Here is a 27,078-nt window from a genome sequence, read left to right as displayed (position 1 = left end):
ATTTTTATCATATGAGTCCACTGAAAAGTGTCTACATCAAAAGCATGTGAGAAGGAATACAAGTTAGAAATTTAAAAAGAGTTCTACTACATGTACTCCCAAATCTTACTTCATCAAATTTACTCCCTTATGTGACGGGCTCTAATAGGTTATTTTTTTCATGTGAATCCCTGTAAAAGTGTCTACATCAATATTTTAAGTGTGGGAGTACAAGTATGGAATATGGAATGGGAGTACATGTAGTATTTTTCAATGAAAAATATTAAAAGAAGTGTCATAGTGTAATGCAAAGTGCAAAGCTCATTTCTCCCTCCGTGAAACAAGTGTCTCTGAACTCCCACGTGTCTTCTTCCCCATTTCTTTATATTCATCCCTCCCTTCCCTCATGCATCTATTCTCATTTCTCAATTCTCACCACCCACCTCGAATACCTCCTCCTTCACCGCCACCCATGGCCGAGAACACCTACCGCAATACCCAAAGCCATCACGCCCACGCCACCGATCATGGCATCAGCTACAAAGACGACTTAACCAGGCCTCATCAAAACGCCGGTGGTCCGACCACCCAGCAAATCCTAGCTTTCGTCACCCTCCTACCCATCGGCGCCGTCCTCCTCGGCCTCTCGGGCCTCACCTTCGTCGGCACTCTCATCGGCCTCGCCATCGCCACCCCACTCTTCCTCCTCTTCAGCCCTGTCATAGTCCCGGCGGCGCTGACCATTGCGCTGGCGGTGGCCGGATTCCTGGCCTCCGGAGCCTTCGGGATCACGGCGCTGTCGTCGCTGTACTGGCTGGCCAACTATGTGCGGCGGAACAAAGGAGCAGCTCGGGAGCAGATTGAGCACGCGAAATGGCGGCTGCATGAGCACCCGGCGGGGCAGAAGATTAGGGAATTGGGTCAGAAGATCCAAGAGAGCGCTAGATCTTGAGCTTAGCTTAGGTTCTTCAGTTCCATCAGAAATTTCTGCTTTGTTTTCAATTCTGTATTATCTGGTTTTTCAGTGTTTGTGAGTACGTTGTGGTATGTATATTTACCATGTTTAAATGTTTGTTTGTTGCGCTAATAAAATGGACTGTTTAAATTGTGTATGTTACTAGAATTTTTTTAATTTGGATGACAAATTAAATAATCTGTGGTCTTCGATTCTTACATGAATTGCGAGTTTAGATTCAATTTTTCTATTTCGGATCCTGCTAAAAATGTAGGGATGTAAATCTCAAAAAGATTTTTTGGATGGGGAAAAACCCCTGATGAATTGTTCCCTTAGCTTGCTACACCAAATTTAATCCCTCCCTCAATTGTACACTCAATTGCGTATAATTTTTTCTTGGGAGAAGAATTGTGTATAATTTTAATTTTGGTTGGGCAACCCCAACCTAAACATGTTGTTGACTTGGTATTTTTTCAATTTTTCAAAGTTTATTTTTTCGTGGTCCTTGGTCTGATTTATCTTCTTGGTAATTTTTTAAGTTTATTTTTTTTTATGGTCCTTTGTCAGTTAGGTTGATTTAGCTTTTTGTAATCCTTAGGATTACAAGGCAATTTAATACACATTGTGGCTGCTCACTTGTATCTTTCGTCTGTTAGATCATCTTTTATAAGTTAGATTGATTTATCTTCTTGTAGTTTTTTTTTTTTTTTTTTTTTTTTTTAGGCAACTCACTCGTAACATTATATATAATTGAAATACTAAATGTGCAAAATCAAAATACTTAAATGTAACATTATATAATTGAAATACTAAATGTGCAAAATTGTAGTTGCTCACTTATCTCTTTTGTCGATTGAGTTAGTTTATGTTCTCCTGGTCTTTTGTTAGTTAGGGTCACAAGTGTCTTATAACATTATATAATTAAAATATTGTCTTATAACATTATATAATTGAATATTGAATAATTAAAATATTGTCTTATAACATTATATAATTGAATATTGAATGTGTCTTTTCTTATTTAGGGTCACAAGTGTCTTATAATATTATATAATTGAAATATTAAATGTGCAAAATTGTGGCTGGTCACTTGTATCCTTTGTCAATTAAGTTGTTTAATTTTGTCACTTAGGATCACAAAGTAATTCAGTGCACATTGATGCTGCTCACTTGTAATATTATATAACTGAACTACTAAATGTGTAAAATTGTCTTGTAAGTTGTAACTTAAATAATTATAATACTAAATCGTAGATAATTGAGAGATTGAATTTGTTTAAATCGATAGAAAAGACCAAATTTTTCTAATTGTCCCTTTAGGAAATTTGATGAGCAAATTTAATCCCTCGATATAATTATTTATAATCTTGTATTTTTAATTCTTAACATTATATAATTGAGAGATTTTTTTTTTTTTTAAAAAACTGTGCATTTATTTCATCTAAATGAAGCGTCTACAAGTATACGCCATAGCCCCAAAAGTGGACTATAGCTCAAAGAAAGTCTAGGCCTTTTCGGCCAACTCAACAAAACAAACTATATATATATAATGGGGCGGCCCAAAAGTGACCACCCTACATAAAAGAAGAAAAGAGCTCCCAGCTCATCAACTAATGCAATCAAAACTCAAGGCCCAAAGGCTAACTCATCGAAGGGATCACCGGGTAGATTCTTGCCTTAATGACTCAAGCCTCTCCAAGCCTTCCCTTTCTTGATCTAAAATAGGCTCCCCGTCCCACACAAGTGATGGGAACGATGCCTAAGCTCTAGGATCCAATCTATAACCCGCTAACCTTAAGTCAAAGACCCATTCCCACCGACACGGTGTACCGTGTTTTAGTCCGGGGGAACTTTGCGGGTCCCGGCTTAAGCGATAGCTCTCACCTCGTCCACCCTCATGCCCAAGTCCACCCCCCTCAGCATAGCGTACTATGTTTTACCCGGGAGGGCTTTTGAGGTCCCGACATGAGCAATGGATCCCTCCCCACCACCCTTAGGCCCAAGGTCAACTCCCACGGCACGGCGTACCGTGTTTTAAGTCCGGGGAGCCTTTATGAATGTGTAATATTTAAATAATTACAAGATAGAATTTGTTTACAGAGATTTTTTTTTTTTTTTTTTGACAACTGAGAAATTGAATTATTTAAATAGACCAACAAGACCAAATATCATTTTTTTTTTTAAACTACCAAATATCATTCTTGATAACTAAAGATACCGAATGTGTTTAAATTGGCATGCAAGACTAAATTTTCAAAGAAAAACAATTCAAGTGTAGAAAGTGATATTGTAATAGGACTGATCAATGCTAAAATACACTCTGGATAAACATATGCATATGTTTTTATATGAAGAAATGTTACATTCTAAAACATATCCAAGATTGGCATCAAGATCACTATTTAATTTAGTGACTCATCAAGATCACTATTTAAACTTGTACTGACCACCTTCAAAATAAAATAAAAAACTTGTACTAACCAACAAGAAGCTGATGAACATTTGAGAAGTTTTCATACTATGTACATCACCACCATATTTACACACATCATCCCTTGTAAAAGCAAGCAGAAATTAAGGGTCGAATATGGTTCTGGAGTCCAGCAATATGTACAGATATATAGCACTAAACATATTTGAGTTTCTGTGACATTTTTTTTTTTTTTTTTGTATACTCCGGGTTTTCACCGTCGGACACCGTGACTAATCCCCTCGCCCTGAATTGTAAGCACCTCTAATAGGTGGGACAACTAGCCTGGAGATTTAAAGCTGCTCCATACGCAAAGCCAATGATCGAACACTTGACGTTTGGTTAAGGATGGATAAGTCCATTCCACTCAACCACACCCCCATGTACATATTTCAATTGTTCATCAATTTATCAAGGACCTCATTGAGGTCCACCGACTGCCCGTTGTCTGCAAGCTTTTTCACTGTTGCCTTTACTAAATCTCTCCTGAATCCCATGCGTGTAACCTTTTCAACAACATCCTCATCATTAGGGGCTGTGTTTCCAGTTCCTCCAGTGCTTGGTTCAGTACTGGCCACAAAGGAAGCAGTTGGAAGAGCATGTGGTAACAAAATCTTGTGAGCATGTGAGTACTGAGTATTTTGGTTTTCCCTATCCAGGGCCCAAGGAGAAGAGAATTCAGAGGTTTTCATGGTAGAGAATGGACTTGTGTCATTATAATTACCAAACCCATATGGCTTATTAGTACTGTCAGAAAATTCTGAGTACTGACTTCCTGAAGGATGATGGGTGGGTTTTACCTGATTGGTAAAGTCTGAATAGGGATGTTGAGCAAACTGGCCACCGGGATACTTGAAGGGAGATTCTGTGATTGTTGGGTTATAGGAATGAGGTGTATAAGTCCTCTCTTCCGGGTGATTCTTCGGTGGAAAATGGGTTTGAACATTACCAGTTTGAACATTACCAGTATCAGGAATACGATAATGCAGTAGAGATGGGTGAGTTGAATGCAGTGGTTGAGGAAGTTCTGGTGCTGTTTGATAGTTTGGATGAGGTAATGCAGGTGGAGGGACTGGGGGCTTTATCTGCTGATGATATGCACCTAACGTTTGACTAAGAGGCGGATTGTAAGATGGAGGATATTGTGGGTTGTAAGAGAGCCAATCCGGAGATCCTTGAGAAGGCGTTTGAGGTGCGGCAACTGGGCATTGATTTTGATAGGATACATTTGACAAATCATGAAGCAAATGAGTATCAGTACTCAAAGGTGTTGGTTGAGACTGTTTAGGGGCTATGGGTGTTGTTTGTAGAGATGGCGGCTCTGGAACTTTTATGTTTTGGCCTTCTGTTTGTGGGATGCTTGGCGCTTGAACCTTTGCTTGTTGAGATTGAATTTCAGCAATTTGCTGTGTATCCTTAAGAAGCTGGACACCATTCTGAACCTGCACAAGCAATTGATTTCACTTCTGCAGTACAATATCAATAAAGCCATATAAAGATAGATGGTGGATCCCTTTTTCTTTGTTGAGCATATAATATATAATTATAAATGTGCAATCCAACTATCATCTTAGGCTTTTAATTGAGATGATACACATGCTTAAATTTGGTATCAGAGCCAACCCCATGCCAAAGGTCATGGGTTAAAAGTCACCGGCTCGCCACACGTGAGGGAGCGTGCATATCAACTTAGGCTTTTATTTGAGATTGAGCACATACTTCAATTCCCTTCTCTCCCCTCTTTTGTTGGGTGTTTACTATTCACAGCTTGATTTTGATAACGCACCAAACAAATGGATTGTTTACTCAAGAAGAAAGGAAAGAAATCAAGAAATAAAAGGAAAGGGGAATCAGTCATCCAATCAAGTAGCAGATTTCCAGAACACAAACAAGGCATGAGCCAAGGGATTGTAGCAGATTTCAGGGATTGCAGCAGATTATCAGGAGAGAATTTTAGGGTGTTTACTTTTATAACATATATATGAGATTATAAATAAAGGACTTCCCCTTAGTAATAGGCAGGCAGTAGTAATCATAAAATAAGAGCTTCTTACAGCTGGGCAAGACTATTTCTTGCTGGAGGATATTTTATCCTTGTTTCCTGGTTTCTTTTAATTCAATTCTCTGGTTTGTTTCTTCCTCATAGCTCTTATCTCTAACAAATTGGTCCGACCTGCCGTGCAATGACCAACACACGAATGGATGCTCGTGTTGACTCATTAGAGAAGAGCCAGGAGGAAATGCATACAGAGATGGAGGTAATGCATTCTGAAATAAAAGATCGTATGGATGGGATAGAAGGTACGCTTGCCAAGATGTCCGAGCTACTCTTTTCACTACATGGGAAAAGGTCAGTAGAATCTAGTGTTTCTCCTGTTGTTGCTGCGGGCGGAAATTCCTCTTCAGATAATATCGATTCCGCACCGGTATCATTGCACCAGGTTCCTTCGGTCATTCCTTCGCTGCAGCCTGGCCGGTTGGAGATTCCAACATTTGATGGCACGGATCCGGTGGGATGGCTAGCACGGGCAGATCAGTACTTTGCCATTCAATGCACCCGTGAGGATTTGAAAGTGCCAACAGCTTTCATCAGTATGGAAGGACCAGCACTTCATTGGCTCCGTTGGCTTCAACAGCAACATCCATCTCTCACGTGGAGTCAGTTTACAACAGAGCTTTTGGAAGAATTCGGTGGTGAACTTTCCGGGCCTCCGATTGAACAATTAGCCGCGCTTCGCCAAATTGGTACTGTAGACGACTTTGCTAATATATTTAGAGCCCGTGTTGCCCAAATTCCAGGTTTAGCGCCTCAAATTCAGCTAGGGTTGTTCCTCAATGGACTGAAGCCGGCAATCCGTGTGCGCCTCCGACCAAACGATGTGACAGATTTACGTACAGCAATAAGGGTTGCACGTGCTGTGGAACGTGAATTGGAGTTCCTCTCTTCTGGTCGTATTCCGGGACGAGTGGTTGATGAAGATGACAATTCTTATAAGAAGAAGACTTCTGCTGGGATTGGATGGTCTTCTGGGCCTACTAAACATTCTTCAGCCCATTCTTATGTATCTCCTCATCCTACGCCCAAGCCATTATCAAACAACCCTCACCAATCAGAAAAAAATCACACCACTTCATATAATTCCCAAACACGCTCTTTTGTTCCTCCTATTCGAAATTCCAGTATGAATACACCACAGAAGCAGGCTCGCCAATTCTCCCACCGCGAGTATATGGATATGAGAAACAAAGGTCTCTGCTTTCGTTGTCAGCAACCCTACAGTCCGATGCATGTATGTCCGAATAAGTCTCTATGAACTCTCATTGCAGCAGAAGATGAGGGGGATGATGCAGGTGAAGAACCATCCGAATTGGAACGCATCGACTCAGAGCACTTGCAACCAGATACAGTGCAATATTCATTTTTGGACCTTCCATTGATAGCCCTTGGAGGAATCGACGGCCCAAAAACCATGAAGTTTAGAGGCCAAGTTGCAAGTACAGAGGTCATCATTATGGTGGACAGCGGTGCTAGCCACAACTTCATCTCTCATAAATTATCTACCAAGTTGCAGTATCCATTGGAACCCACACAACAATTTGGAGTCAAGTTAGGGGATGGTCGTCGGGTTGAATCCAAAGGCAAATATTCACAGTTACCAGTTAATTTGGGTCCTGTCACAATGACATTGGATTGCTTTGTCTTCCCATTAGGAGGTGTTGATATGATCCTTGGAGTCGCATGGCTAGAAACTCTGGGCAATATCAAAGCAAATTGGGCAAGAATGACTATGACTTTCAAAGTTGGGGATCGCCTTATACAGCTTAGTGGGGACCCGTCTTTATCTCGACTCCCTGTCTCTGTCAATGCATTGGAGAACCCAAGCGATGTTGATTTCAGTTGTATATTGTGGGAGATTACTACTCTGCCTTCATCGAACAATGAGGATATAGAGATTTCTAATTCCCAACACTCTCAACTTCGTAATTTATTGCAGCAGCACTGCCAAGTTTTCGGTGATCCGCAGGGTTTACCTCCTTCTCGGGCTAATGATCATCAGATTGTTTTGAAGACAGAACAACTCCAGTAAGTGTTAAGCCTTACCGCTATGGTCATCATCAGAAAGACGAAATAGAACGAATGGTTGGTGAAATGCTTGCAGCAGGAATTATTCAACCTAGTTCCAGTCCATTTTCTAGCCCGGTGTTATTGGTGAAAAAGAAAGACGGTAGTTGGCGATTTTGCGTCGACTACCGAGAGCTCAATAAGGTAACGGTAGCAAACAAATACCCAATTCCAGTCATACAGGAAATGCTAGATGAACTTCATGGTGCTCGATACTTCTCCAAAATTGATCTCCGTTCCGGGTACCATCAGATTAAGGTTGCTACACAAGATGTGGCTAAAACTGCTTTCCGAACGCACTCCGGGCACTATGAATTTTTGGTAATGCCATTTGGATTGACAAATGCACCAGCCACCTTTCAAGCAATTATGAATGACATCTTCCGTCCCCTCCTTCGACAATTTGTGTTGGTATTTTTCGACGATATACTAATATATAGCACTACTTGGAAGGATCACCTGAATCATCTGTCAAGGGTGCTGGGAATACTATCTGCCCACCGGTTTAAAGCAAATGAAAAGAAATGCCAATTTGGTCGGACGACAGTGGAATACTTGGGGCACATTGTTTCACAATATGGGGTGGCTATGGATCCAGCAAAAATATCCTGCGTGCTGCGTTGGCCTCATCCTAAATCCACAAAGGCTGTTCGGGGATTCTTGGGTCTCACAGGCTACTACCGTCGCTTCATACAAAACTATGGGAATATAGCTCAGCCGTTAACTGCACTTCTCAAGAAGGATATGGCAGACAAATTTCATTGGCCCAATAAGGCGCAAATTGCCTTTGATGCGTTGAAGGCTGCTATGACTTCTGCACCAGTCCTAGCAACACCAGATTTTTCACAAACCTTCATTATTGAGTGCGATGCTTCAGGGACAGGTGTGGGTGCTGTTCTTATGCAAGAAGCACGTCCGATAGCATACTTTAGCAAGGTCCTCTCGGGTCGAACCTTGGCAAAATCAGCTTATGAGAAGGAACTGATGGCACTAGTCTTAGCCATTCAACATTGGAGACCATATCTTGGCGGAAGAAAGTTTGTGGTTCGCACTGATCATAGTAGTTTACGCCACCTCATGCAACAACGAGTTACCACCCCATCACAACAAAATTGGGTAGCCAAGCTAATGGGTTATGACTTTGAGATCGCTTACAAGCCTGGCAAAACAAACAAGGCGGCTGATGCTTTATCCCGACAACATGAAGAGTTAGAGTTATTGGCAGTATCCTTACCTTTTTGGTTAGATTGGGATGTCCTTGAGGCTGAAATTTCACGGGATACTAATTTAAAACTCATTAGGGATCGATTGGAGCAAGACCCCACTAGTCAGCCACCATTTCAGCTTGTTAATGGGCGGTTGTTTTACAAAGGACGCATTGTCATACCAGCTACCTCGCCATGGATACCAAAACTATTGGAGGAATTCCATTCTATACCTACAGGAGGTCACTCGGGGGCTTATCGCACTTACCGTAGACTGGCTGCAAGTGTATACTGGCAAGGAATGATGAGACATGTCCAGCAGTTTGTCGCAGAATGCCTCAGTTGCCAGAAAAATAAGTATGACACCTTGGCCCCTGCTGGCTTACTCCATCCGTTACCTATACCATCAGCAACTTGGGAAGATATTGCTATGGATTTCATCACCGGACTACCTCGATCAAATGGGCTGGATTGCATATGGGTGATAATAGATCGCTTCACTAAATATGCCCATTTTGTGGGGCTACGACACCCGTTCACCGCCAAATCACTTGCTGACATCTTTATGAAGGAGATTGTTCGCCTACACGGAGTACCACGATCCATAGTAAGTGATCGAGACTCGGTATTCTTAAGCAATTTCTGGAAGGAATTCTTTGCCAAGCTTGGAACTAAGCTGCGAATGAGCAGTGCTTACCATCCGCAAACAGATGGCCAGACCGAGGTCCTTAATCGTTGTCTAGAACAATATTTGCGATGCTTTGCTTCTGAACAACCCAAACAATGGGGACGATATCTTCATTGGGCCGAGTATTGGTACAATACTTCGTTTCAAGGGGCTGTCGGGATGTCACCTTTTCTTGCCGTATATGGGCGACCCCCTCCGACTTTGCATCAGTACTTACCAGGAGAATTCAAGGTAGCAGCAGTGGCTGAGGAACACATTGATAGAAATGAGCTTCTAAGACAACTTCATCACAATTTGGGGCAAGCACAAAGCCGTATGACAAAGGCGGCAAATACTAAACGACGCGATATGCAGTTCGAAGAAGGTGACAATGTCTTACTAAAACTTCGGCCGCATCGCCAATCATCAGTACAACGTCGCATATACCAGAAACTCGCTCCAAGGTACTATGGGCCATACACTATTGAGAAGAAACTAAGTGCAGTGGCTTACAAGCTAGCACTACCAACTTCAGCCAGAATATATCCCGTGTTTCATGTGTCACAACTTAGGCGTGTCACGGGCCACCACCCTGCAATCACTGAACTTCCAGCAGACATGGCAGTAGAAGACCAAGGGTATATTCCTAAGGATATTCTAGGTACTCGACTCCACAATGGGGTACCACAAGTTTTGGTGCAATGGGAAAATCTGCCCCAGGATGACGCGACTTGGATGGATAGTTCAGATTTTCACGGTCAATTTCCTAACTCTAGCCTTGGGGACAAGGCTACTTCAGGAGCGGGTGGCAATGATAACGCACCAAACAAATGGATTGTTTACTCAAGAAGAAAGGAAAGAAATCAAGAAATAAAAGGAAAGGGGAATCAGTCATCCAATCAAGTAGCAGATTTCCAGAATACAAACAAGGCATGAGCCAAGGGATTGTAGCAGATTTCAGGGATTGCAGCAGATTATCAGGAGAGAATTTTAGGGTGTTTACTTTTATAACATATATATGAGATTATAAATAAAGGAGTTCCCATTAGTAATAGGCAGGCAGTAGTAATCATAAAATAAGAGCTTCTTACAGCTGGGCAAGACTATTTCTTGCTGGAGGATATTTTATCCTTGTTTCCTGGTTTCTTTTAATTCAATTCTCTGGTTTGTTTCTTCCTCACAGCTCTTATCTCTAACAAATTCACACAACAGTAAGGGGGCATTTGGCCAGAATATCAGAATCATAATGAAATACTTAGTAATTGAAATGGGTTTCGGTAAAAGTAGACTCTTTGTTTGGTACATCATACCGGCACAACCTGGATACAGGTTCAGTCACATCTAACTGCATTAGTTCAATTTGGTTCTTTTTTGGTTTTTATGGGATAATGACGGTTAAACCACCTTCTCTGTCAACTGCAACTTATTTCTTATTATCACCAGATATACAAATCAGTAGAAACAAGCAATTTAAAACCCATCCAGAGACATGCTAGTTTCTTTTCCCCAGAAACGCCAGGTAGACATCATGTTGTCAGGTTGAAAACAGGGCCATACATTTTACCCTTCATTTCTACTTCCAAGTTTTGAGATGATAAAAAAAAGTTTCTTACAAGGGAATTTGACCAGGATTTTCTAAGTTCTAGAAGATCAAGTAACGCAAAGCTTGTTTAACTGAAAGGGTTAAACTCAGAATTCATGTTTTTAAGAAAACAATCCTAAAGTAGAAGTTACTAAATAAAGAAAATGGGGAAGCCACTATACATTTAGAGTCTCTATCTCAAAACAAATTCTACTAACTTTTGACTTAAATTAGGGAACTGAAAATAACAGGATGGGTATAAACATAAAATTTATAAGATTTAAACGATGGAAGGGTACCTCTCGCAGAATATTTTCTAGTTGCCTCAGCTTTCCATCTGTCTTTCCATGATCATACTCAATGGAAACCTTCAAATCGTTCATGGAATTCTCAAGATAATGCATTTTACTCTCCAGCTGAGAAAGTCTCCCACTGAGATCTTCAATTGCACGTAGAAGCTTATTAGAAAGCTCCTTCATTATCCGGTCAACCTCTGCAACCATTGACATATTATTGCTTTTGTTGGTGGTTTTTGTAGAACCAATCTGGTCCAAAGAACTTGAACTCTAGAGTATCACCAAAAGAAACAAGTTAAAGTTCAAAGAAATGAACGGCAATATATGCAATAGCATCATGTAGTTTTACAATAAAGTTTAACATTTGGCATCCAAAAAGGGATCATAACGTTAGTGATTCTTACACCTTCAAGTAATTGTTTCGCATCCAAGTACAGCAATCATTCAAGATTAGCCAGATCAAGTTGAAATCATTTCCTTCCCTTCGGTTTTTTTTTTTGGTGTGTGTGTGTGTGTGTGTTTGGGGGGGGGGGGGGGGGGGGTGATGAATCTATTCGTAGTCAGCCCAAATTCAGGTCTAAAGAAGTCTTGCCAATCCTTTCCTCATCCTTCCCCACACCAAGTGTCAAGATCAACCTCGCGTAAAAAAGATATAAGAAGAGATCAAGTTGAAACTATTTCCCTACTTCAATTTCTCTCTCCTTTAATACATAGTCCAACCAATTCAGGTTTAAAGAGGTCTTGCCAAATCCTTTCCTCCTCTCCAACACCAAACTCTCCCTTTCAAAATCATGTACAAGGTACTAGCTTTGATCTCAATGCCACTGATCAAGTTGGAGGAAGAAGTTCTAAAAAGCATCAGAAAGCGTATGATATACTTAAATTGCTTTGATTTTTGAAACAAAAGTGTCCAGTGGGTGAAGAAGTAAAATTGTACAGTTAGTGAGAACAAGAAAGAAATGAATTTGTGTATTCATGTTTGTTTATATTTGAGGTAAGCATGCAATCGTGAATAAATTTGATATAAGTATGCAAGTAGCTGCAAAGTTATATAGGAGATGAAAAGCAAAATATGTATAGCAATGGATAACTATGACAGATGCTTGTGCCGTTGATCAATATATAATATTCAGAAATCTGCTTTAAATCTAAACAGTATCAGTTGTCAACAAATCTCAAATTAAAGTGGAAGAAAACAATCTCATTAGCCTTAAGATCCTGGAAATGAGAATTAAGTAAATTCTTTAAGGTTTTGGCAATGAGAATTCAGAACACTGAATATAACTGAGTTTATTAATCTTAAAGATTAAGCAAGAGCTCAAACTCTTACTTTTACAGGAAACATTCCAATAATCTATGCACTAGGTGTTGAACAAATAAATCGCATCTACACTACAGTAGATTATTAGATTAATACTCAGTTCAACAAATATGAGCCCAATTAAGAGTTAAGACAATGAAGCCTATAAGGATGCTCAGAGTTAGCCAATATTTTAGCAAGGGACAAGCTACTATAGCAAAAGTCAGTTTGTTCATCATATAATCAAAAAGTTAGTCCTATACTATCCTATCCTAGAAGGAAAAATTGCAGTTATGGTTATTATTTCTTTAGAAATAAAAGGTGATGAAGTAGATGAAGATAATGTAAACAAACCTTGCCAGTTATTGCATTCTACAATCTTCTTTAATCTTTAGATATAAAGTTTGAGAAATAATGATGCATAGCATTACAAAAGTGGATGCAAGGTATTGACAACAATATCCCAAAAATCAGGTCTAACATAGTTACATTATTGCAAATGATTTTTCTGGAAATTTTCTGATACAGTAAGTGGGATTTGAAAGAACTTTGTTATAACATAATGACAAGCAACCCTTATCAAGAGGGTTCAGTAGCTTATATTTAGGGCTACACGTAAACATGGCTGAAATTGACATAAGAAGGCAAACTTGATTTTTTTGTAGATGACATCATCGCAGGTTTGTGTTAAGTTGAAGAGAAGCAGTGCTTTAGATCTCAGCACTCAAAGTTACCAATTTTAATCCTGAACAAATCTTAAACTCACAGTACAGAAGTGTCACTTCGGCAGTCAATATACCTTAACCGGAGCAATTTCCAAAACTTTGTTAACAATTAATAAACCTTAAATAATTGAATTCAACACTAAAATAGCTGAACTTGTTAGCTTTAAAGAATAAAGCATCAGAATTATCAACACTCAATTTAAAACACAAGTAGGTAACTATTAAGATTCAGACTCCTGAAGAGTAATTCTAAGCCTGTTAGCCAGTAGAGGCATTATTCCTAATTCCCAGAACAAGCATTTACAATCAAACTTTTATGACTTTAGTTTATAAGGATCAAAGTCATAAACTATCAATCCATAGAATTTAATATTTTTTTATACAAAATCTAACCTACTTATAGTATCTACTCAACATAATATGCTAACATCCCGATTGGGATGGGACTCGAACCTGCTAGGTTAGACCTCTGATGTCAGCTAGTATTTACCCTCAGATGAGCACAGCAAAAACTATTAGCAAAAAATTCAATTCCTAACCGAACAACTACAAAAAGAAGTGGAGAATGAACAAGTCAGAGGAGAAATTCAGAAGGCCAAACCACAAAAAAAACCATACAATCTTCCCTTCTAGCACATATCCATCACATAAAATCTATTAATTTCGAGAATTCAAGTAAACGCGGTGCTTATGCATACAGAAAAAGTTGAATTACTGTTAGAGGTGCTCCGTAATGGCGATTACGGTGTAATCGAAACTGATCAACTGCTTCTTCTTCGTCATCATCAGTGTCGGCTTCAAGAAAACGAAAGGAGTGATCTTCAAATTGGGATTCAGAAAGTTCCATGACTTGCTTGTCCATGAACTCTGTAGTTTTCATTGCTTCCAAGTAGTACCTTCTAGTCCTGACTCCTGCGCTCTTCTCTCTCGCTTTGCCGAGACGCAGAAGCAAGAGTGTATAACAGCCGCCAATTTCCGTTATTTATTTATTATTATTTAATTAAATAAGTATTATACACCTTCAAAAAAAAAAAAAAAAAAGAATACCTTTCGGCTTTCTTCATTCCATTCTTCTATTTTTTTAGTCTACGGATTATGATGATGTAACGTAAGTGTTTTGATTCATCCTTACAATTCATAATTACTTTCCCTTTCTTTATATGGATATAGGTAGAGGTGTTGACGCAGGCTGGTCCGTCCCGTTAAATCATTCAAATAATTTAGTAAATAATATTAGATTCTTCTATATTTAAAAACCAGTAATTCACCCGCACGATGCACGGAAAAAAATTATGTTATTATAAATATAAATAAAAAATAGAAAAATTAAAATATTTTAAATTATTTAATATAATAATATTTTTGAGCTTCCATTGGTCAAGTATTTATTATTTTTATAGAATACAAAATTACAATTAAAATTAAAATTATAATTATAATTTTGTATGATTAATATAATCTCTAATTATGTACATATTCAAATAAACTTATAGAGAGAATCTATATAATTACATTGATCTATTCTTAATTGTATTTCATCTATATTATAATTTTCACAATACGAATAATAACTAAAATAATTACATTTAGAAATCAAATTTCAAATTTTGTATGTGTAAATTTAAACTCTAATTGAACACATTTTTATATGATTATATAATATATAGCTATTTTATTTTTTAAATGCTGTGCCTTTTTTTTTTTTATAATAATAAAAGATGTTGTGGCATTAATTGTAACATTAATTATTTCCCAAACCATATAGCTTTATTATATAAAGGATTAATGTTTTAGTTTGTTTAACGTGTATATATATATATATATATATATATATATATATATATATATAAAATTCTAATAAGAGCGAATAATTATTTTCTTTCCTTAAATAACCTTAAATTCCGTTAGTTAAACTTTATTAACAGAGAATTCTGTTAACTATTTATTATTTTTAACTTACTTATTAATGTTTATAAGAAAGGTCTTAAGTTCGAATCTCATTCCAATTAGAGTTAGCATAATTGTTAAACATATACTACGAATATGTTAAAATGTATTAAAATATAATATAAAATTTAACATAAATTTTGGTAAATAATTAGCCCGACTAAATACATAGCATTCAATAATTATAAATCAGGAACTTTAAAAATCATTTGATTATTTTCATTAAAAAAATAATAAATTTAAGTTTAATTTTTTTTTTCGTTTAATTAATCTTCTTTTGATTATTGAGAACAAAACTTAATATTTCAATTATGCTTTTATCAATGCATGAAAACTTCTAAAGAAATTTGTAAGTTAATTTTTACTATATTATTATAATAATATCTATTGTAACTTTATATTTTGAATTATTTATTATCATCATCTATTGACAGCAATTGTCATTGACAAACTCTCAAAATAATTTGTCTCAACAACGAATGGAAATAAAAAAAATCAATGATTTCTGTTGTATTGCAGGTTTGAAAGCCTTTAGCTCTTGAAGAACGAAGAACAATAGGAACAGTAAGAAGACAATGAAGAACAGAGAAAAGGATTCTTATTATTTCATTGAAGTTCTATGTACAGCATTACATCATATATATAACAGCTATTCTAGAATCATACCATAAATATCAAGCTATTACAAATCAAATCATTAATGCTAGAATAATGTCCATAATTAGATTTTACAACACTCTCCCTTGGACATTATTTGCCATAATCATGCCTCGTTAAAAACTCGCTAGAAAAACCCTGTGGGAAAAACCTAGTCGAGAAAAGAGTACATGATGTGTGGATAATCATGTGTTGCATTAGTTGCCTCATTAAAAACGTTACACTAAGAAAAACCCAGTGGGAAAAAATAACTTAGTTAAGGGAAAAAGAGTACAACTATAACCTTCTGGGTTTAATCTTCAGGATTCGCAAGAGTTGTTTGTCTTCTAGACCGATAATTTATGTGCACCGAGATGTTGTTGCTCCCCCTGAAGACAACAACCTTTCTAACCTCCGCATACCGATTTTGTAAACATATTTCTCAAAGGTAGAAGTAGGTAAGGACTTAGTAAATAAATCTGCTAGATTTTCGCTTGATTGAACCTTTTGAACTTGTATGTCACCACTCTTCTGGAGCTCATGTGGATAAAAGAACTTTGGTGCAATATGTTTAGTGAGATTACCTTTAACATATCCGTTACTCATTTGTGCAACACATGCTGCATTGTCCTCATAAAGGACAGTGGGGGTCTTTCTAATACTCATTATTCTACACGAGTCTTGAATATTATGTATTAGTGACCTCAACCATACAGATTCTTTTGAGGCCTCGTATAAAGCAATGATTTCAGAGTGGTTAGATGAGGTAGCTACTAGTGTCTGTTTAACTGATTTTCATGAGATAGCAGTACCTCCAGATAGGAATACAAATCCAGTCTGAGATCTAGCATTATGCGGATCAGACATAAAACCAGCATCCGCATATCCCACTAATGTGGTGTCTTGGTTTCTTTTAAATAGAAGTCCAAGATCCTTTGTACCTTGTAAATATCTGAGGATATGTTTTATGCCATTCCAATGCCTTCTGGTTGGAGCAGCACTAAAACGAGCTAGCATGTTTACTGAAAAGGCAATATCAGGTCTAGTGTTATTGGCAAGATATAAAAGTGCTCCAATGGCACTTAAGTAGGGAACTTCTGGTCCTAGAATATCCTCATTATCCTCTTTAGGTCTGTACGGGTCCTTATCAACTTCAAGTGATCGGACTACCATTGGAGTACTAAGTGGATGTGACTTATCCATGTAGAATCTCTCCAATAATTTGTTTGTGTATTTGGATTGGTGTATGAATATTCCTTCAGGGAGGTGCTCGATCTGCAGGCCGAGACAAAACTTGGTTTTTCCCAAGTCTTTCATTTCGAATTCCTCCTTTAAACATAAGCATGCCCTCTTGACATCTTTGCATGTCCCTATGATGTTTATATCATCTACATAAATGGATATAATACAAAATCCATCAGATGATTTCTTAGTGAAGATGCAAGGACTGATATCGTTATTCTTATATCCTTGTTTTAAGAGGAATTCACTCAATCTATAAAACCACATTCTTCCTGATTGTTTTAAGCCATATAATGACTTTTGTAATTTTACGCTGAACATATTTTGATTTGTTTTTCCTTTACATAAAGGATTTTGGATGCCCTCGGGTATTTTCATATATATGTCAGCATCTAATGACCCATATAAATATGCGGTCACGACATCCATTAACTGCATTTCTAAATTCATTTTTACTGCCAGCGATATTAGATAACGGAACGATGTGCCATCTAAGACAGGAGAGTAAGTTTGTTCAAAATCTATTCCAGGTCTCTGTGAGAACCCTTGAGCTACCAGTCTCGCTTTGTATCTGACCACCTCATTTTGTTCATTCCTCTTTCGTACAAATACCCATTTGGATCCTACTGGGATTACGCCTTTAGGGGTAAGTACAGGAGGACTAAACACTTTTCTTTTATTTAGCGAGTTGAGCTCAGCCTCAATTGCTTCTTTCCATTTCAACCAATCGGAGCGCTTCCGGCACTCTACTATAGTTTTTGGTTCTGGATCCAGATTATTGAAAGAAATGTGAAGAGCAATTGTAGAGGCGAATTGGTCGTCGACGACTGTTACATTTCTATTAAGATTTTCTCCTGTTTCGAAAAAGTTTATGGCAGATTCTATATTTACTTCAACCAAGTCTTTCTCATTTGCTATCATATCTTGGTGAAGGTGTTCCGTATTCCCAGTGTTAGATTTATTTGTAGCACGTGCATTTACACTGGGTATTTCGTCTTCAGGACAATTTTGGAGTAACTGTGATTGTTTATTGTTTTTATTTTTTCCGCGGATTTACATCTTTTGCACCAACTGGTCTTCCACGCTTTTGACGTTGGATAGTGTCGGTGTTAGTATTTGGTCCTTTGGGGACAATTATTCTTGATGGAGCATTTTCTGCAGGAATATAGGACCTAGTTACTCCTTTATAATCAGTAAACGCATCTGGCAGATTATTTGCTAGTTTTTGCAAATTTATTATTTTCTGAACTTCAAGTTCAGTTTGATTAGTACGTGGGTCAAGGTATTGAAGATCTTTTTCATCCCATGAAAATTTCTGGCATTTTTCCAAAGCTGGGCTTTTCTCTCCCCCTAATGCCGGGAAATGATCTTCATCAAACATGCAGTCAGCAAATCTTGCAGTAAACTGATCTGCTGTCATGGGCTCAAGGTATTTAATTATAGATGGGGATTCATACCCAATGTAAATACCTAACCTACGATGTGGGCCCATCGAAGTACGATGTGGAGGTGGTATAGGTACGTAAACCGCACAACCAAAGACACGCAAATGAGAAATGTCTGGCTCATTACCACGTACAAGTTGTATAGGGGAGTAATCATGATATGCAGTTGGCCGGATTTGTAACAATTTAGCAGCATGCAATACTGCGTGTCCCCAACAAGTGACTGGTAGACTGGACCGTTGCAGTAATGGTCTAGCTATTAGCTTAATTCTTTTGATAAGGGATTCAGCTAAACCATTCTGGGTGTGGACATATGGTACAGGATGTTCCACCTTAATCCCCATGGCCATACAATAATCATCAAAAGCTGACGAGGTAAATTCACCAGCATTATCCATTCGTATGTTTTTAACAGGATAATCGGGGAATTGGGCATTCAACCTAATGATTTGGCTCATAAATTTTGCGAATGCCATATTTCGAGTGGACAACAAGCACACATGTGTCCATCGGGTGGAAGCATCAATAAGAACCATGAAATATCGAAATGGTCCGGATGAAGGATGAATTGGTCCACAAATATCACCATGTAACCTCTGCAGGAAGACAGGTGACTCAAAACCAATCTTAGGACGTGAGGGCCGAACAACAAGTTTTCCCTTTGCACAGGGAACACAAGTGTACTCTTTTGTAGAAAGAATGTTTGTCCTAAGAAGGTTATGTCCAGTCGAATTAGAAAGTATCCGGCTTATCATTGTTTGCCCAGGGTGACCTAAGCGGTCATGCCATAGACCGAAAGAATGTGTATCTTTAAATTTCACCGCATGTGAAATGCAGGAAATTTGGGGCCTGATATAACAATAATACAGGCCTGAAGAAAAGGAAGGAAGTTCTTCAATTTTCTTTTTCTGGTTATTGACCGTTTTGGTCAAGATAAGGAATTCTGTATTGTTTTTTGTTTTAGTTTCTATGTGAAGCCCGTTTGACCGAATATCCTTGAAACTAAGTAAAGTTCTTTTTGATTGAGGATATAGGAGGGCGGTTTCAATTATTAACTTCGTTCCGTTAGGAAGAATAAGTGAAGCTCTTCCAGAGCCCACAATAGGAATGTTATCATTTGCTATTGTTGAGAGTTTGCCTTCGTGTTCTTTGAGTGCTTGGAAAAATCTTCTGTCTGTCAAAACAGTGTGCGTGGTTGCACTATCGACCAAGCATAAAGCCGAAACATCCCTCATATCTCTATAGAGAAACGAGTAATTAGGAAAAAGGAGGGATAGATATTTTATTCATCAGAAGATTTATTTAAAGAACATAGAGTACTCGTTCAAAAAGCACACAATCACTGAAAAAGTACGAAAGAAACTGTCATGGGCAAACCACGATTATTACATAAAACAAGAATTATGGAAAAGAAAAGGAATCATTCTTGATCTCTAAAATCTTCAAGCTCATACTTCATGAGGTCATCATCATCAGCATTAACAAGTGCGTTTGCTTCTGGTAACGCAACATGGTGGGACTCATTTTTAGGTTGTGTTTTGTCCCTCTTCATCATTTGCTGATATGCCTCTACCAAATGCTTCGGGGTGCGACATGTACGAGACCAGTGTCCTATGCACCCACACCTATAGCAGGCTTGTTGCTGCCCGGAATGATTGTTTGATGAGATTGGTTGTCCTTGATGTTTGGGCTGCCTATTTTTGTTGCGGGAGTTATGATTCTTGTTGCCTCCATTTCTTCCTCCACGACTCGGACCCCTTCCACGACCTCTTCCTCGTCCTCTACCTCGGCCCCCCTAGTGTTGTTTGACTGGGCAACATTGTGTGCTTCAGGCACTGGTGCAGAGCCAACAGGGCGTGCATTATGGTTCCGCATTAACAACTGGTTATGCTTTTCAGCTACTAGGAGGGCAGAGATCAGCTCAGCATGCTGGGTATAGTTTTTGGCCCTGTACTGCTGCTGGAGTACAAGGTTACTAGCATGAAAGGTGGACAAAGTCTTTTCGATCAAGTCTTTGTCAGAAACTTCTTGCTTACAGAGCTTGAGCTGTGACACAATTTTATGTAATATTGAATTATATTCGGTGACAGACTTATAGTCTTGGAACCTCAAATTCAGCCAGTCATATTGTGCCTGAGGGAGGACAAGTGATATTTGTTGATCAAAGCGGTCCTTGAGGGATTTCCATAAAATGTAGGGGTCATTTTCGGTAAGATATTCATTCTTAAGATCATGATTAAGATGGTGACGGAGGAAGATTAGTGATTTGGCCTTCTGGGCCGCATCACTTGTGGAATTAGCAATAATAGTATCTTGTAGCTCAGTAGATGTGAGATAAATCTCAACATCCAGAGCCCAAGTCAAATAGTTGCTCCCGTCTAGGGCCAATTCGGTAAATTCTCGCTTGGTTAGGGCAGCCATAATCTACAAAGATTATTAGGAATATTTTATTATTCCAAAATAGCCAACAATATAATTGAGAGATATTGATCAAGAAATATGGGTCCAAAACATAACATAACATAGACTCATGTAGAGAATATTAAATCATTGGCCCAAAAAAAATTGATAAGGAATCAAAGAATGTTGGCCCAAAGAAAAGAAAGGACATAGTATAATGGCCCAAAGAGATCAGATTATAGAAGCAATTAAAACATAGCATAAAGGCCTGTTATGATCGTAGGGAAAAAGGAATGCAGTAGCGGCGTTCATCGCAGACCTGCCTAGCGCCGCCGACCAACGTGCCGCCATCGCTGATTTACCGGTCAGCATCGATCGTTGCCGATTCCATCTCCGGTCTCACGAGATCGAGACAGAACGCAGATCGGAAGAAATCCACGGCGATTCAGGTATGAAGTTCGAAAAACATATATTTTATTTCGATTTTGATTTTGGTTGGCGGAATATGAATTTATATATATATATATATAGATCGGGGATGCTAAACGCATATACATAAGCATACAGGCATATACAAATTTCTGGAAAATATACACCCCCTTTTTAAAAAAATCAAGAAATTTGTTTATCATATATCCACTTTCTGTTAAGAAAAAAAAATTTGAATATGGAAAAAGAGTGTTTAAAAAAAAATTCTCCGTCTCTATTTGCCGGCTGAGATTTTTCGAATAAATAAATTTTCGAAAATATGGATAAAAGTTTCATAAATTTGTATATAATCTGGAAAAAAAATTTCGAAACAAAAAAAATTGTTTGAGTCTATCTACCGTTTCCAGTTTTGTAAAAGATCCATGAACATAATGTGTATAATGTGTAAAAGATCCATGAACAGAAAAAATCATATGTATACGAAAAAAAAAATGTATCATCAATATTATTCACAAGAAATGCATATATATATATATTAACATAAAATCTGATAGGTTCACAGTGTCTAAACATACTATAGATGCATATATGTATACTACCAGTAAGATAATCATATGTCAAAAACCACATATTTTCAGATGCATAAACCATATGTGCGATTTTAGGCATAAAAAAAACACAAATACATAAAACCATAAATACATGTGATTTTGAAGCATCCATAAAATAGCAAGACATAAAAGTTTATAGGATTACCGTTCACCGGGGTTGAGCGTGCTGATAACGTGTTGTATTGCAGGTTGAAAGCCTTTAGCTCGTGAAGAACGAAGAACAATAGGAACAGTAAGAAGACAATGAAGAACAGAGAAAAGGATTCTTATTATTTCATTGAAGTTCTCTGTACAGCATTACATCATATATATATAACAGCTATTCTAGAATCATACCATAAATATCAAGCTGTTACAAATCAAATCATTAATGCTAGAATAATGTCCATAATTAGATTTTACAACAATTTCATTATTATCGATGAAAAGTATGTACGCCACTTTATTCAATCGTTATGCTGTGGAACTGTGTCCACCTTGCAATGCGGACACGATTCTATGTTCATATATAATTACTGAATTATATGTTTATAATTATAAAGTTATATATTTATAATTTTTGAACTTCATATTCATAGTTATTGAACTCTATATTCACAATTATTGAACTCTATATTCACAATTACAGAACTCTATGTTTATAATTACTTAATTATATGTTCATAATTATAAATGTATATATTCATAATCTTTTAACTTTATATTCACAATTATTGAATCTCTATATTCATAATTACAGAACTATATTTTCACAATTATGTTCACAACTCTATATTCATAATTATAGAACTATATGTTCAATATTTTTGAACTATATATTCATAATTATGAACAGCTTTAGAACCATAACATGTCCACCTTGCAAGGTGGACACGGTTCCATAGCATAATTTGCCCACTTTATTGCTCTTATTACTTAAATTTAAAAATAAATTAGTAGCTACAACATAAAATAATACATATGCATTTAATTAATTTAGAATTAGATGTCTCACAACACATGAAACATGTAGGAAAAAACTACCACTACCAAATATCAACATGTGCTTGTAAGATAAAGAGTTCATAGCCACAGCTAAGATCTCAGTCATATACACAACAAGACAAATCAAAAAACATCGATCATACACCATAATCTCATTGCATGATTAATCCCTCTATGATACCACCAATAACCCAATTGCACATGACACACTACCAATAACAGAAAAAAAAGGACATGTACTGAAGATGAAAACAATAACAATGCCACCCAAAAGAGAATTAAAAATTTAAATAAAAAAGAGTATTTAGTTAGACTATCGCTTTTAGACTTAGTACTTAGATTAACGTTATTACAAAGTTGCAACATTTATTTTTTTGACAGTTATATATAATCAATCTCTTATATATTATCTTGTATTTATATACTTTAAATTACCAATTTAAATAAACTTATTTAACATTTATTTACTTATGCATGAACATTTATTTTCTTCTATATAATATTGCATTGATATACTTTGAAATACTTATTTAAAAATAAGTATTGGGCATTTATCCTATTCGCGCAAAGCACGTTAGAAAAACTAGTGTATATATATATATATATATATATATATATAATTAAGTTCTGGTGCGGTTAGGGTGCCCAGGTGCGGTTGTGCGATTTAATCTGGGCCATTCATCTCGCTTAAATCAACGTCCAGGATTACCAAATTTTAAAAAAAAAATGATGTGGCAATTTTGTAATTTTTACATCTAGGTCAAAATTAAGGTGAGAGAATCTGTAATTAATGTGCGCGAGTTTTGTATATAAGATGCGTGAGTTTTGTGCGTAAGGTGCATGATGTTTGTGCTTAATGTGAGTGGGGTTGTGCTTAATGTGAGTAGTTATTAAAACTTAAAGTCTGTGAGTTAATACTTAAAGTGTGTGGGTTAATTTTGTGCTTAATGTGCGTGAGGTTGTGCTTAATGTGCGTGAGTTTTGTACTTAATGTGCGTGAGCTTGTGCTTAATGTCAGTAGTTGTTGAAATTTAAAGTATGTGAGCTAATATTTAAAGTGCGTGAGTTTTGTGCTTAATGTGCATGAGATTGTGCTTAATGTGTGTGGGTTTTGTACTTAATGTGCGTGAGTTTGTGCTTAAGATCTAACACTTAAGTGCATGTTTCTATCACTTAAGGTGCGCCATTTTTAGCTTATGCTTCTTTCTTCCAGACATGCATTTTTTTTTTTTAATTCTCATTGATTTGAGTCGTTGATCTAAATTTGATCAACGGCTCAGATCTAACTGCACAACCGCACGGGAAGCTATACCCGCACATGAACTCTTCCATATATATTATATATATATATATATATATATATATATATATATATATATATATATATATATATACTAGTTTTTCTACGCGCTTTGCCGGGGAATAGGATAATGCCCAATGATTCTTTTTAAATAAGTACAAATTGTTTTGAGAATTTGTTAATGACAATTTACTATCAATAGAGGATGATAATAAATAATTCAAAATATAAGATTACAATATATATTGTTATAATAATATAGTAAAAATTAACTTATAAATTTCAATTCTTAATTAAACAAAAAAAAAAAACTTAACTCAAATTTATTTTTTTAAATAAAAGAAAATCAAATGATTTTCAAAGTTCCTGGTTTATAATCATTGAATGCTATGTATTTAGATGAGCTAATTATTTGACCAAAGTTTATATTAAATTTTATATTATATTTTTTAATACTTTGTAACATATTCGTTAGTATATGTTTAACAATTATGCCAACTTTAATTGGGATGTGGTTCAACCCTAAGACCTTTCTTATAGAAATTAATGAGTAAGATAAGAATAATAAATAGTTACCGGAATATTTCGTTAAAGAAAGTTTTATACTAACGGACTTTAAGGTTATTTAAGGGAAGAAAATAATATAATAAAGGGTAAATAAGGAAAATTATTAAGAGATATTAAATCAAAATAATATGAATCATTCAAGCAGTCTGGGGATGTACCGTTGGTTGGGACAGCTGCGTTCGATGAAACATCTGTGGCTCAAAAGTCGGCGTGTATCTAATAGGTTTGCTTTTGTTATTAAAATAACTAGTAGGTGCACCCGCGCGATGCGCGGCTATATATATAGTATGATATATATACAGTATAGAATATAGTTATTTGAACCTCACAAAATGTGAAATGAAAAACTTGTGATTTTATTACACATTGATGAATATAGTAATTTTATTAGACATTGTTGAAGACTTCATTGTTGAAACAATGTGATGCATGGCTACCTATATAGTACATAGAATTACGTATAATAATATAATAATAATAAGAAACCTAGTATTTAAAAAAATACTAAATTTTAAATAATAAATTCTGGAATGTTATTATACATTATTGAAGACTTCTTTGTACACAACATTTTTAGTCGTACTAAGACATGGTACACTTTCCCCGCAAATCAAAATTTTCAAACCCCTGGGTTACTAACTCTTGAAACAGCTACGTACAGTTGTCCATGGTTAAAGACAGGTTTTTTCAACAACAACCCCACTTTAACAAGCGTTTGTCCTTGACTTTTGTTGATTGTCATGGCATAGGATAGCATCAAAGGAAATTGCTTTCGTTGAAATTTGAAAGGCAATCTTGGATCTGACGGTGTAAGTGACATCCTAGGAATCAATACTCTGGTTCCTGCATTTGTACCGCACATGATCTGGCCTTCCAACACATGGTCACGGATTTTATTCAGCAAACACCTCAAATAGAAAAGTTCTCTAGTAGCTGGCGGGACATAGAATATATGTCCGATTGAGAACCTTTTTTCCGTGGCTACCATTTTCTAAGGTCTTTCTTCCAAACGAATCGTGTTGGCATCTAAACATAAGTAAGTTCTCTTGCATTAGGGTATGTTTATTTGCCTCAAACCATTCCAAAAACATGCTCTGTGCTATAGTAGGTCTATTAACAATGTTCTCAACAGCATCATCATTTGCAAATATCACACTCTGTTGATTAGGAAGGTGAAAGCTTTCCACTGAAGGCGCCCTAAGCTGTATATCAAAACCAAATAGACGCAAACCGCTTCAGTATATTTTTACATCAAATTATTTCCATCTCCAATCCATTACACCAATGTTATTTTATAATTTTTTACTAAACAAATATACTAAATATAATAAATTCTTGGGTCAAACTTTATTTCTTTCATTTTTTCTTTCTAAATAATCTGACCCAAAAACTAATCCAATAATGTAGCACATAACCCGAACCCAAAAAACAATTAATAAAATGTTTTCTCCTAACCCTAAAACTATCTCTAGGCAAATTATTGTGTGAACCATGGTTCACATAGTGCTGTATGGACCATAAAAGAAAGTACATTTTTAATATATTAAAACGTACATATTTTTGTACCGAATGTACATTATAAAAATAATATATTTGTAGTATTCAAATAATGTAATTTCTCTGAATACAAAGTACATTTTTAATATTCTAAAAGTACATTATTTTTGTACTAAAATACATTTTTATAACATACAAAATATGATCCACATAGCTTCTGTGGACTATAGTCCACACAATAACGATTGCCATCTCTAAGCATCTGCACCAAATTTTACACCACAAGGAATATTCCTTGTATATTCTTATATCATTTTTTTTTCTATCTCCAACCCATTACACCAAATTTATTTCTTTACTAAAACAATTTATTTTTCATAAATTAAGACTTTGTATTAAAAGTACTTTTAATATTTTAATATAAAATATGATTATAATGTAAATACTATTTACTCCACAACAATAAATCATAGAACATCCATTAAACCATTCAAGATTATTACCTCTTCGTTATTGTTAATATATTAAGTTTAATTTAACAAATTGTCTAAAGTTATTCTTAAAACCAAGAGTTATTTCGGCTAAGCCTCCTCAGAATCTGCAACCAAGTGTGTGAATAGCATTTAATACAATTGTAATTGTCTTATGGCTCTTAACGGTAGCTTTTTATTTGGAAGTAAATTGATTTGCAAGAAGTTGTTGCTTTATTATAGAGCTA

At 36.4% G+C, this 27,078-nt stretch overlaps 3 protein-coding genes across 3 annotated transcripts; 1 reads left to right on the top strand and 2 right to left on the bottom strand.

The window, feature by feature from the left end:
- Positions 1-389: 389 nt before the first annotated feature.
- LOC109150884 (oleosin-like) lies at positions 390-1,091 on the top strand. The gene has a single exon (XM_019298871.1). It carries the CDS (start codon positions 452-454, stop codon positions 929-931), a length of 480 nt encoding a protein of 159 aa, XP_019154416.1. The 5' UTR covers positions 390-451; the 3' UTR covers positions 932-1,091.
- A 2,301-nt stretch (positions 1,092-3,392) lies between these two features.
- LOC109150882 (pollen-specific leucine-rich repeat extensin-like protein 2) lies at positions 3,393-14,277 on the bottom strand. Its single transcript, XM_019298868.1, has 3 exons — positions 14,018-14,277; positions 11,281-11,547; positions 3,393-4,846 (listed from the first exon to the last, which is right to left on the bottom strand). Exons 1-3 carry the CDS (start codon positions 14,180-14,182, stop codon positions 3,797-3,799), a joined length of 1,482 nt encoding a protein of 493 aa, XP_019154413.1. The 5' UTR covers positions 14,183-14,277; the 3' UTR covers positions 3,393-3,796.
- Positions 14,278-20,183: 5,906 nt separating this feature from the next.
- LOC109150718 lies at positions 20,184-20,993 on the bottom strand. The gene has a single exon (XM_019298702.1). The coding sequence runs from the start codon at positions 20,991-20,993 to the stop codon at positions 20,184-20,186; it is 810 nt and encodes a 269-aa protein (XP_019154247.1).
- Positions 20,994-27,078: the final 6,085 nt, after the last annotated feature.

The sequence above is a fragment of the Ipomoea nil genome, unplaced genomic scaffold (genome assembly GCF_001879475.1).
Source record: "Ipomoea nil cultivar Tokyo-kokei standard unplaced genomic scaffold, Asagao_1.1 scaffold2280, whole genome shotgun sequence".
Taxonomy (NCBI): domain Eukaryota; kingdom Viridiplantae; phylum Streptophyta; class Magnoliopsida; order Solanales; family Convolvulaceae; genus Ipomoea; species Ipomoea nil.
This window is presented reverse-complemented; position numbering and strand designations above follow the sequence as displayed.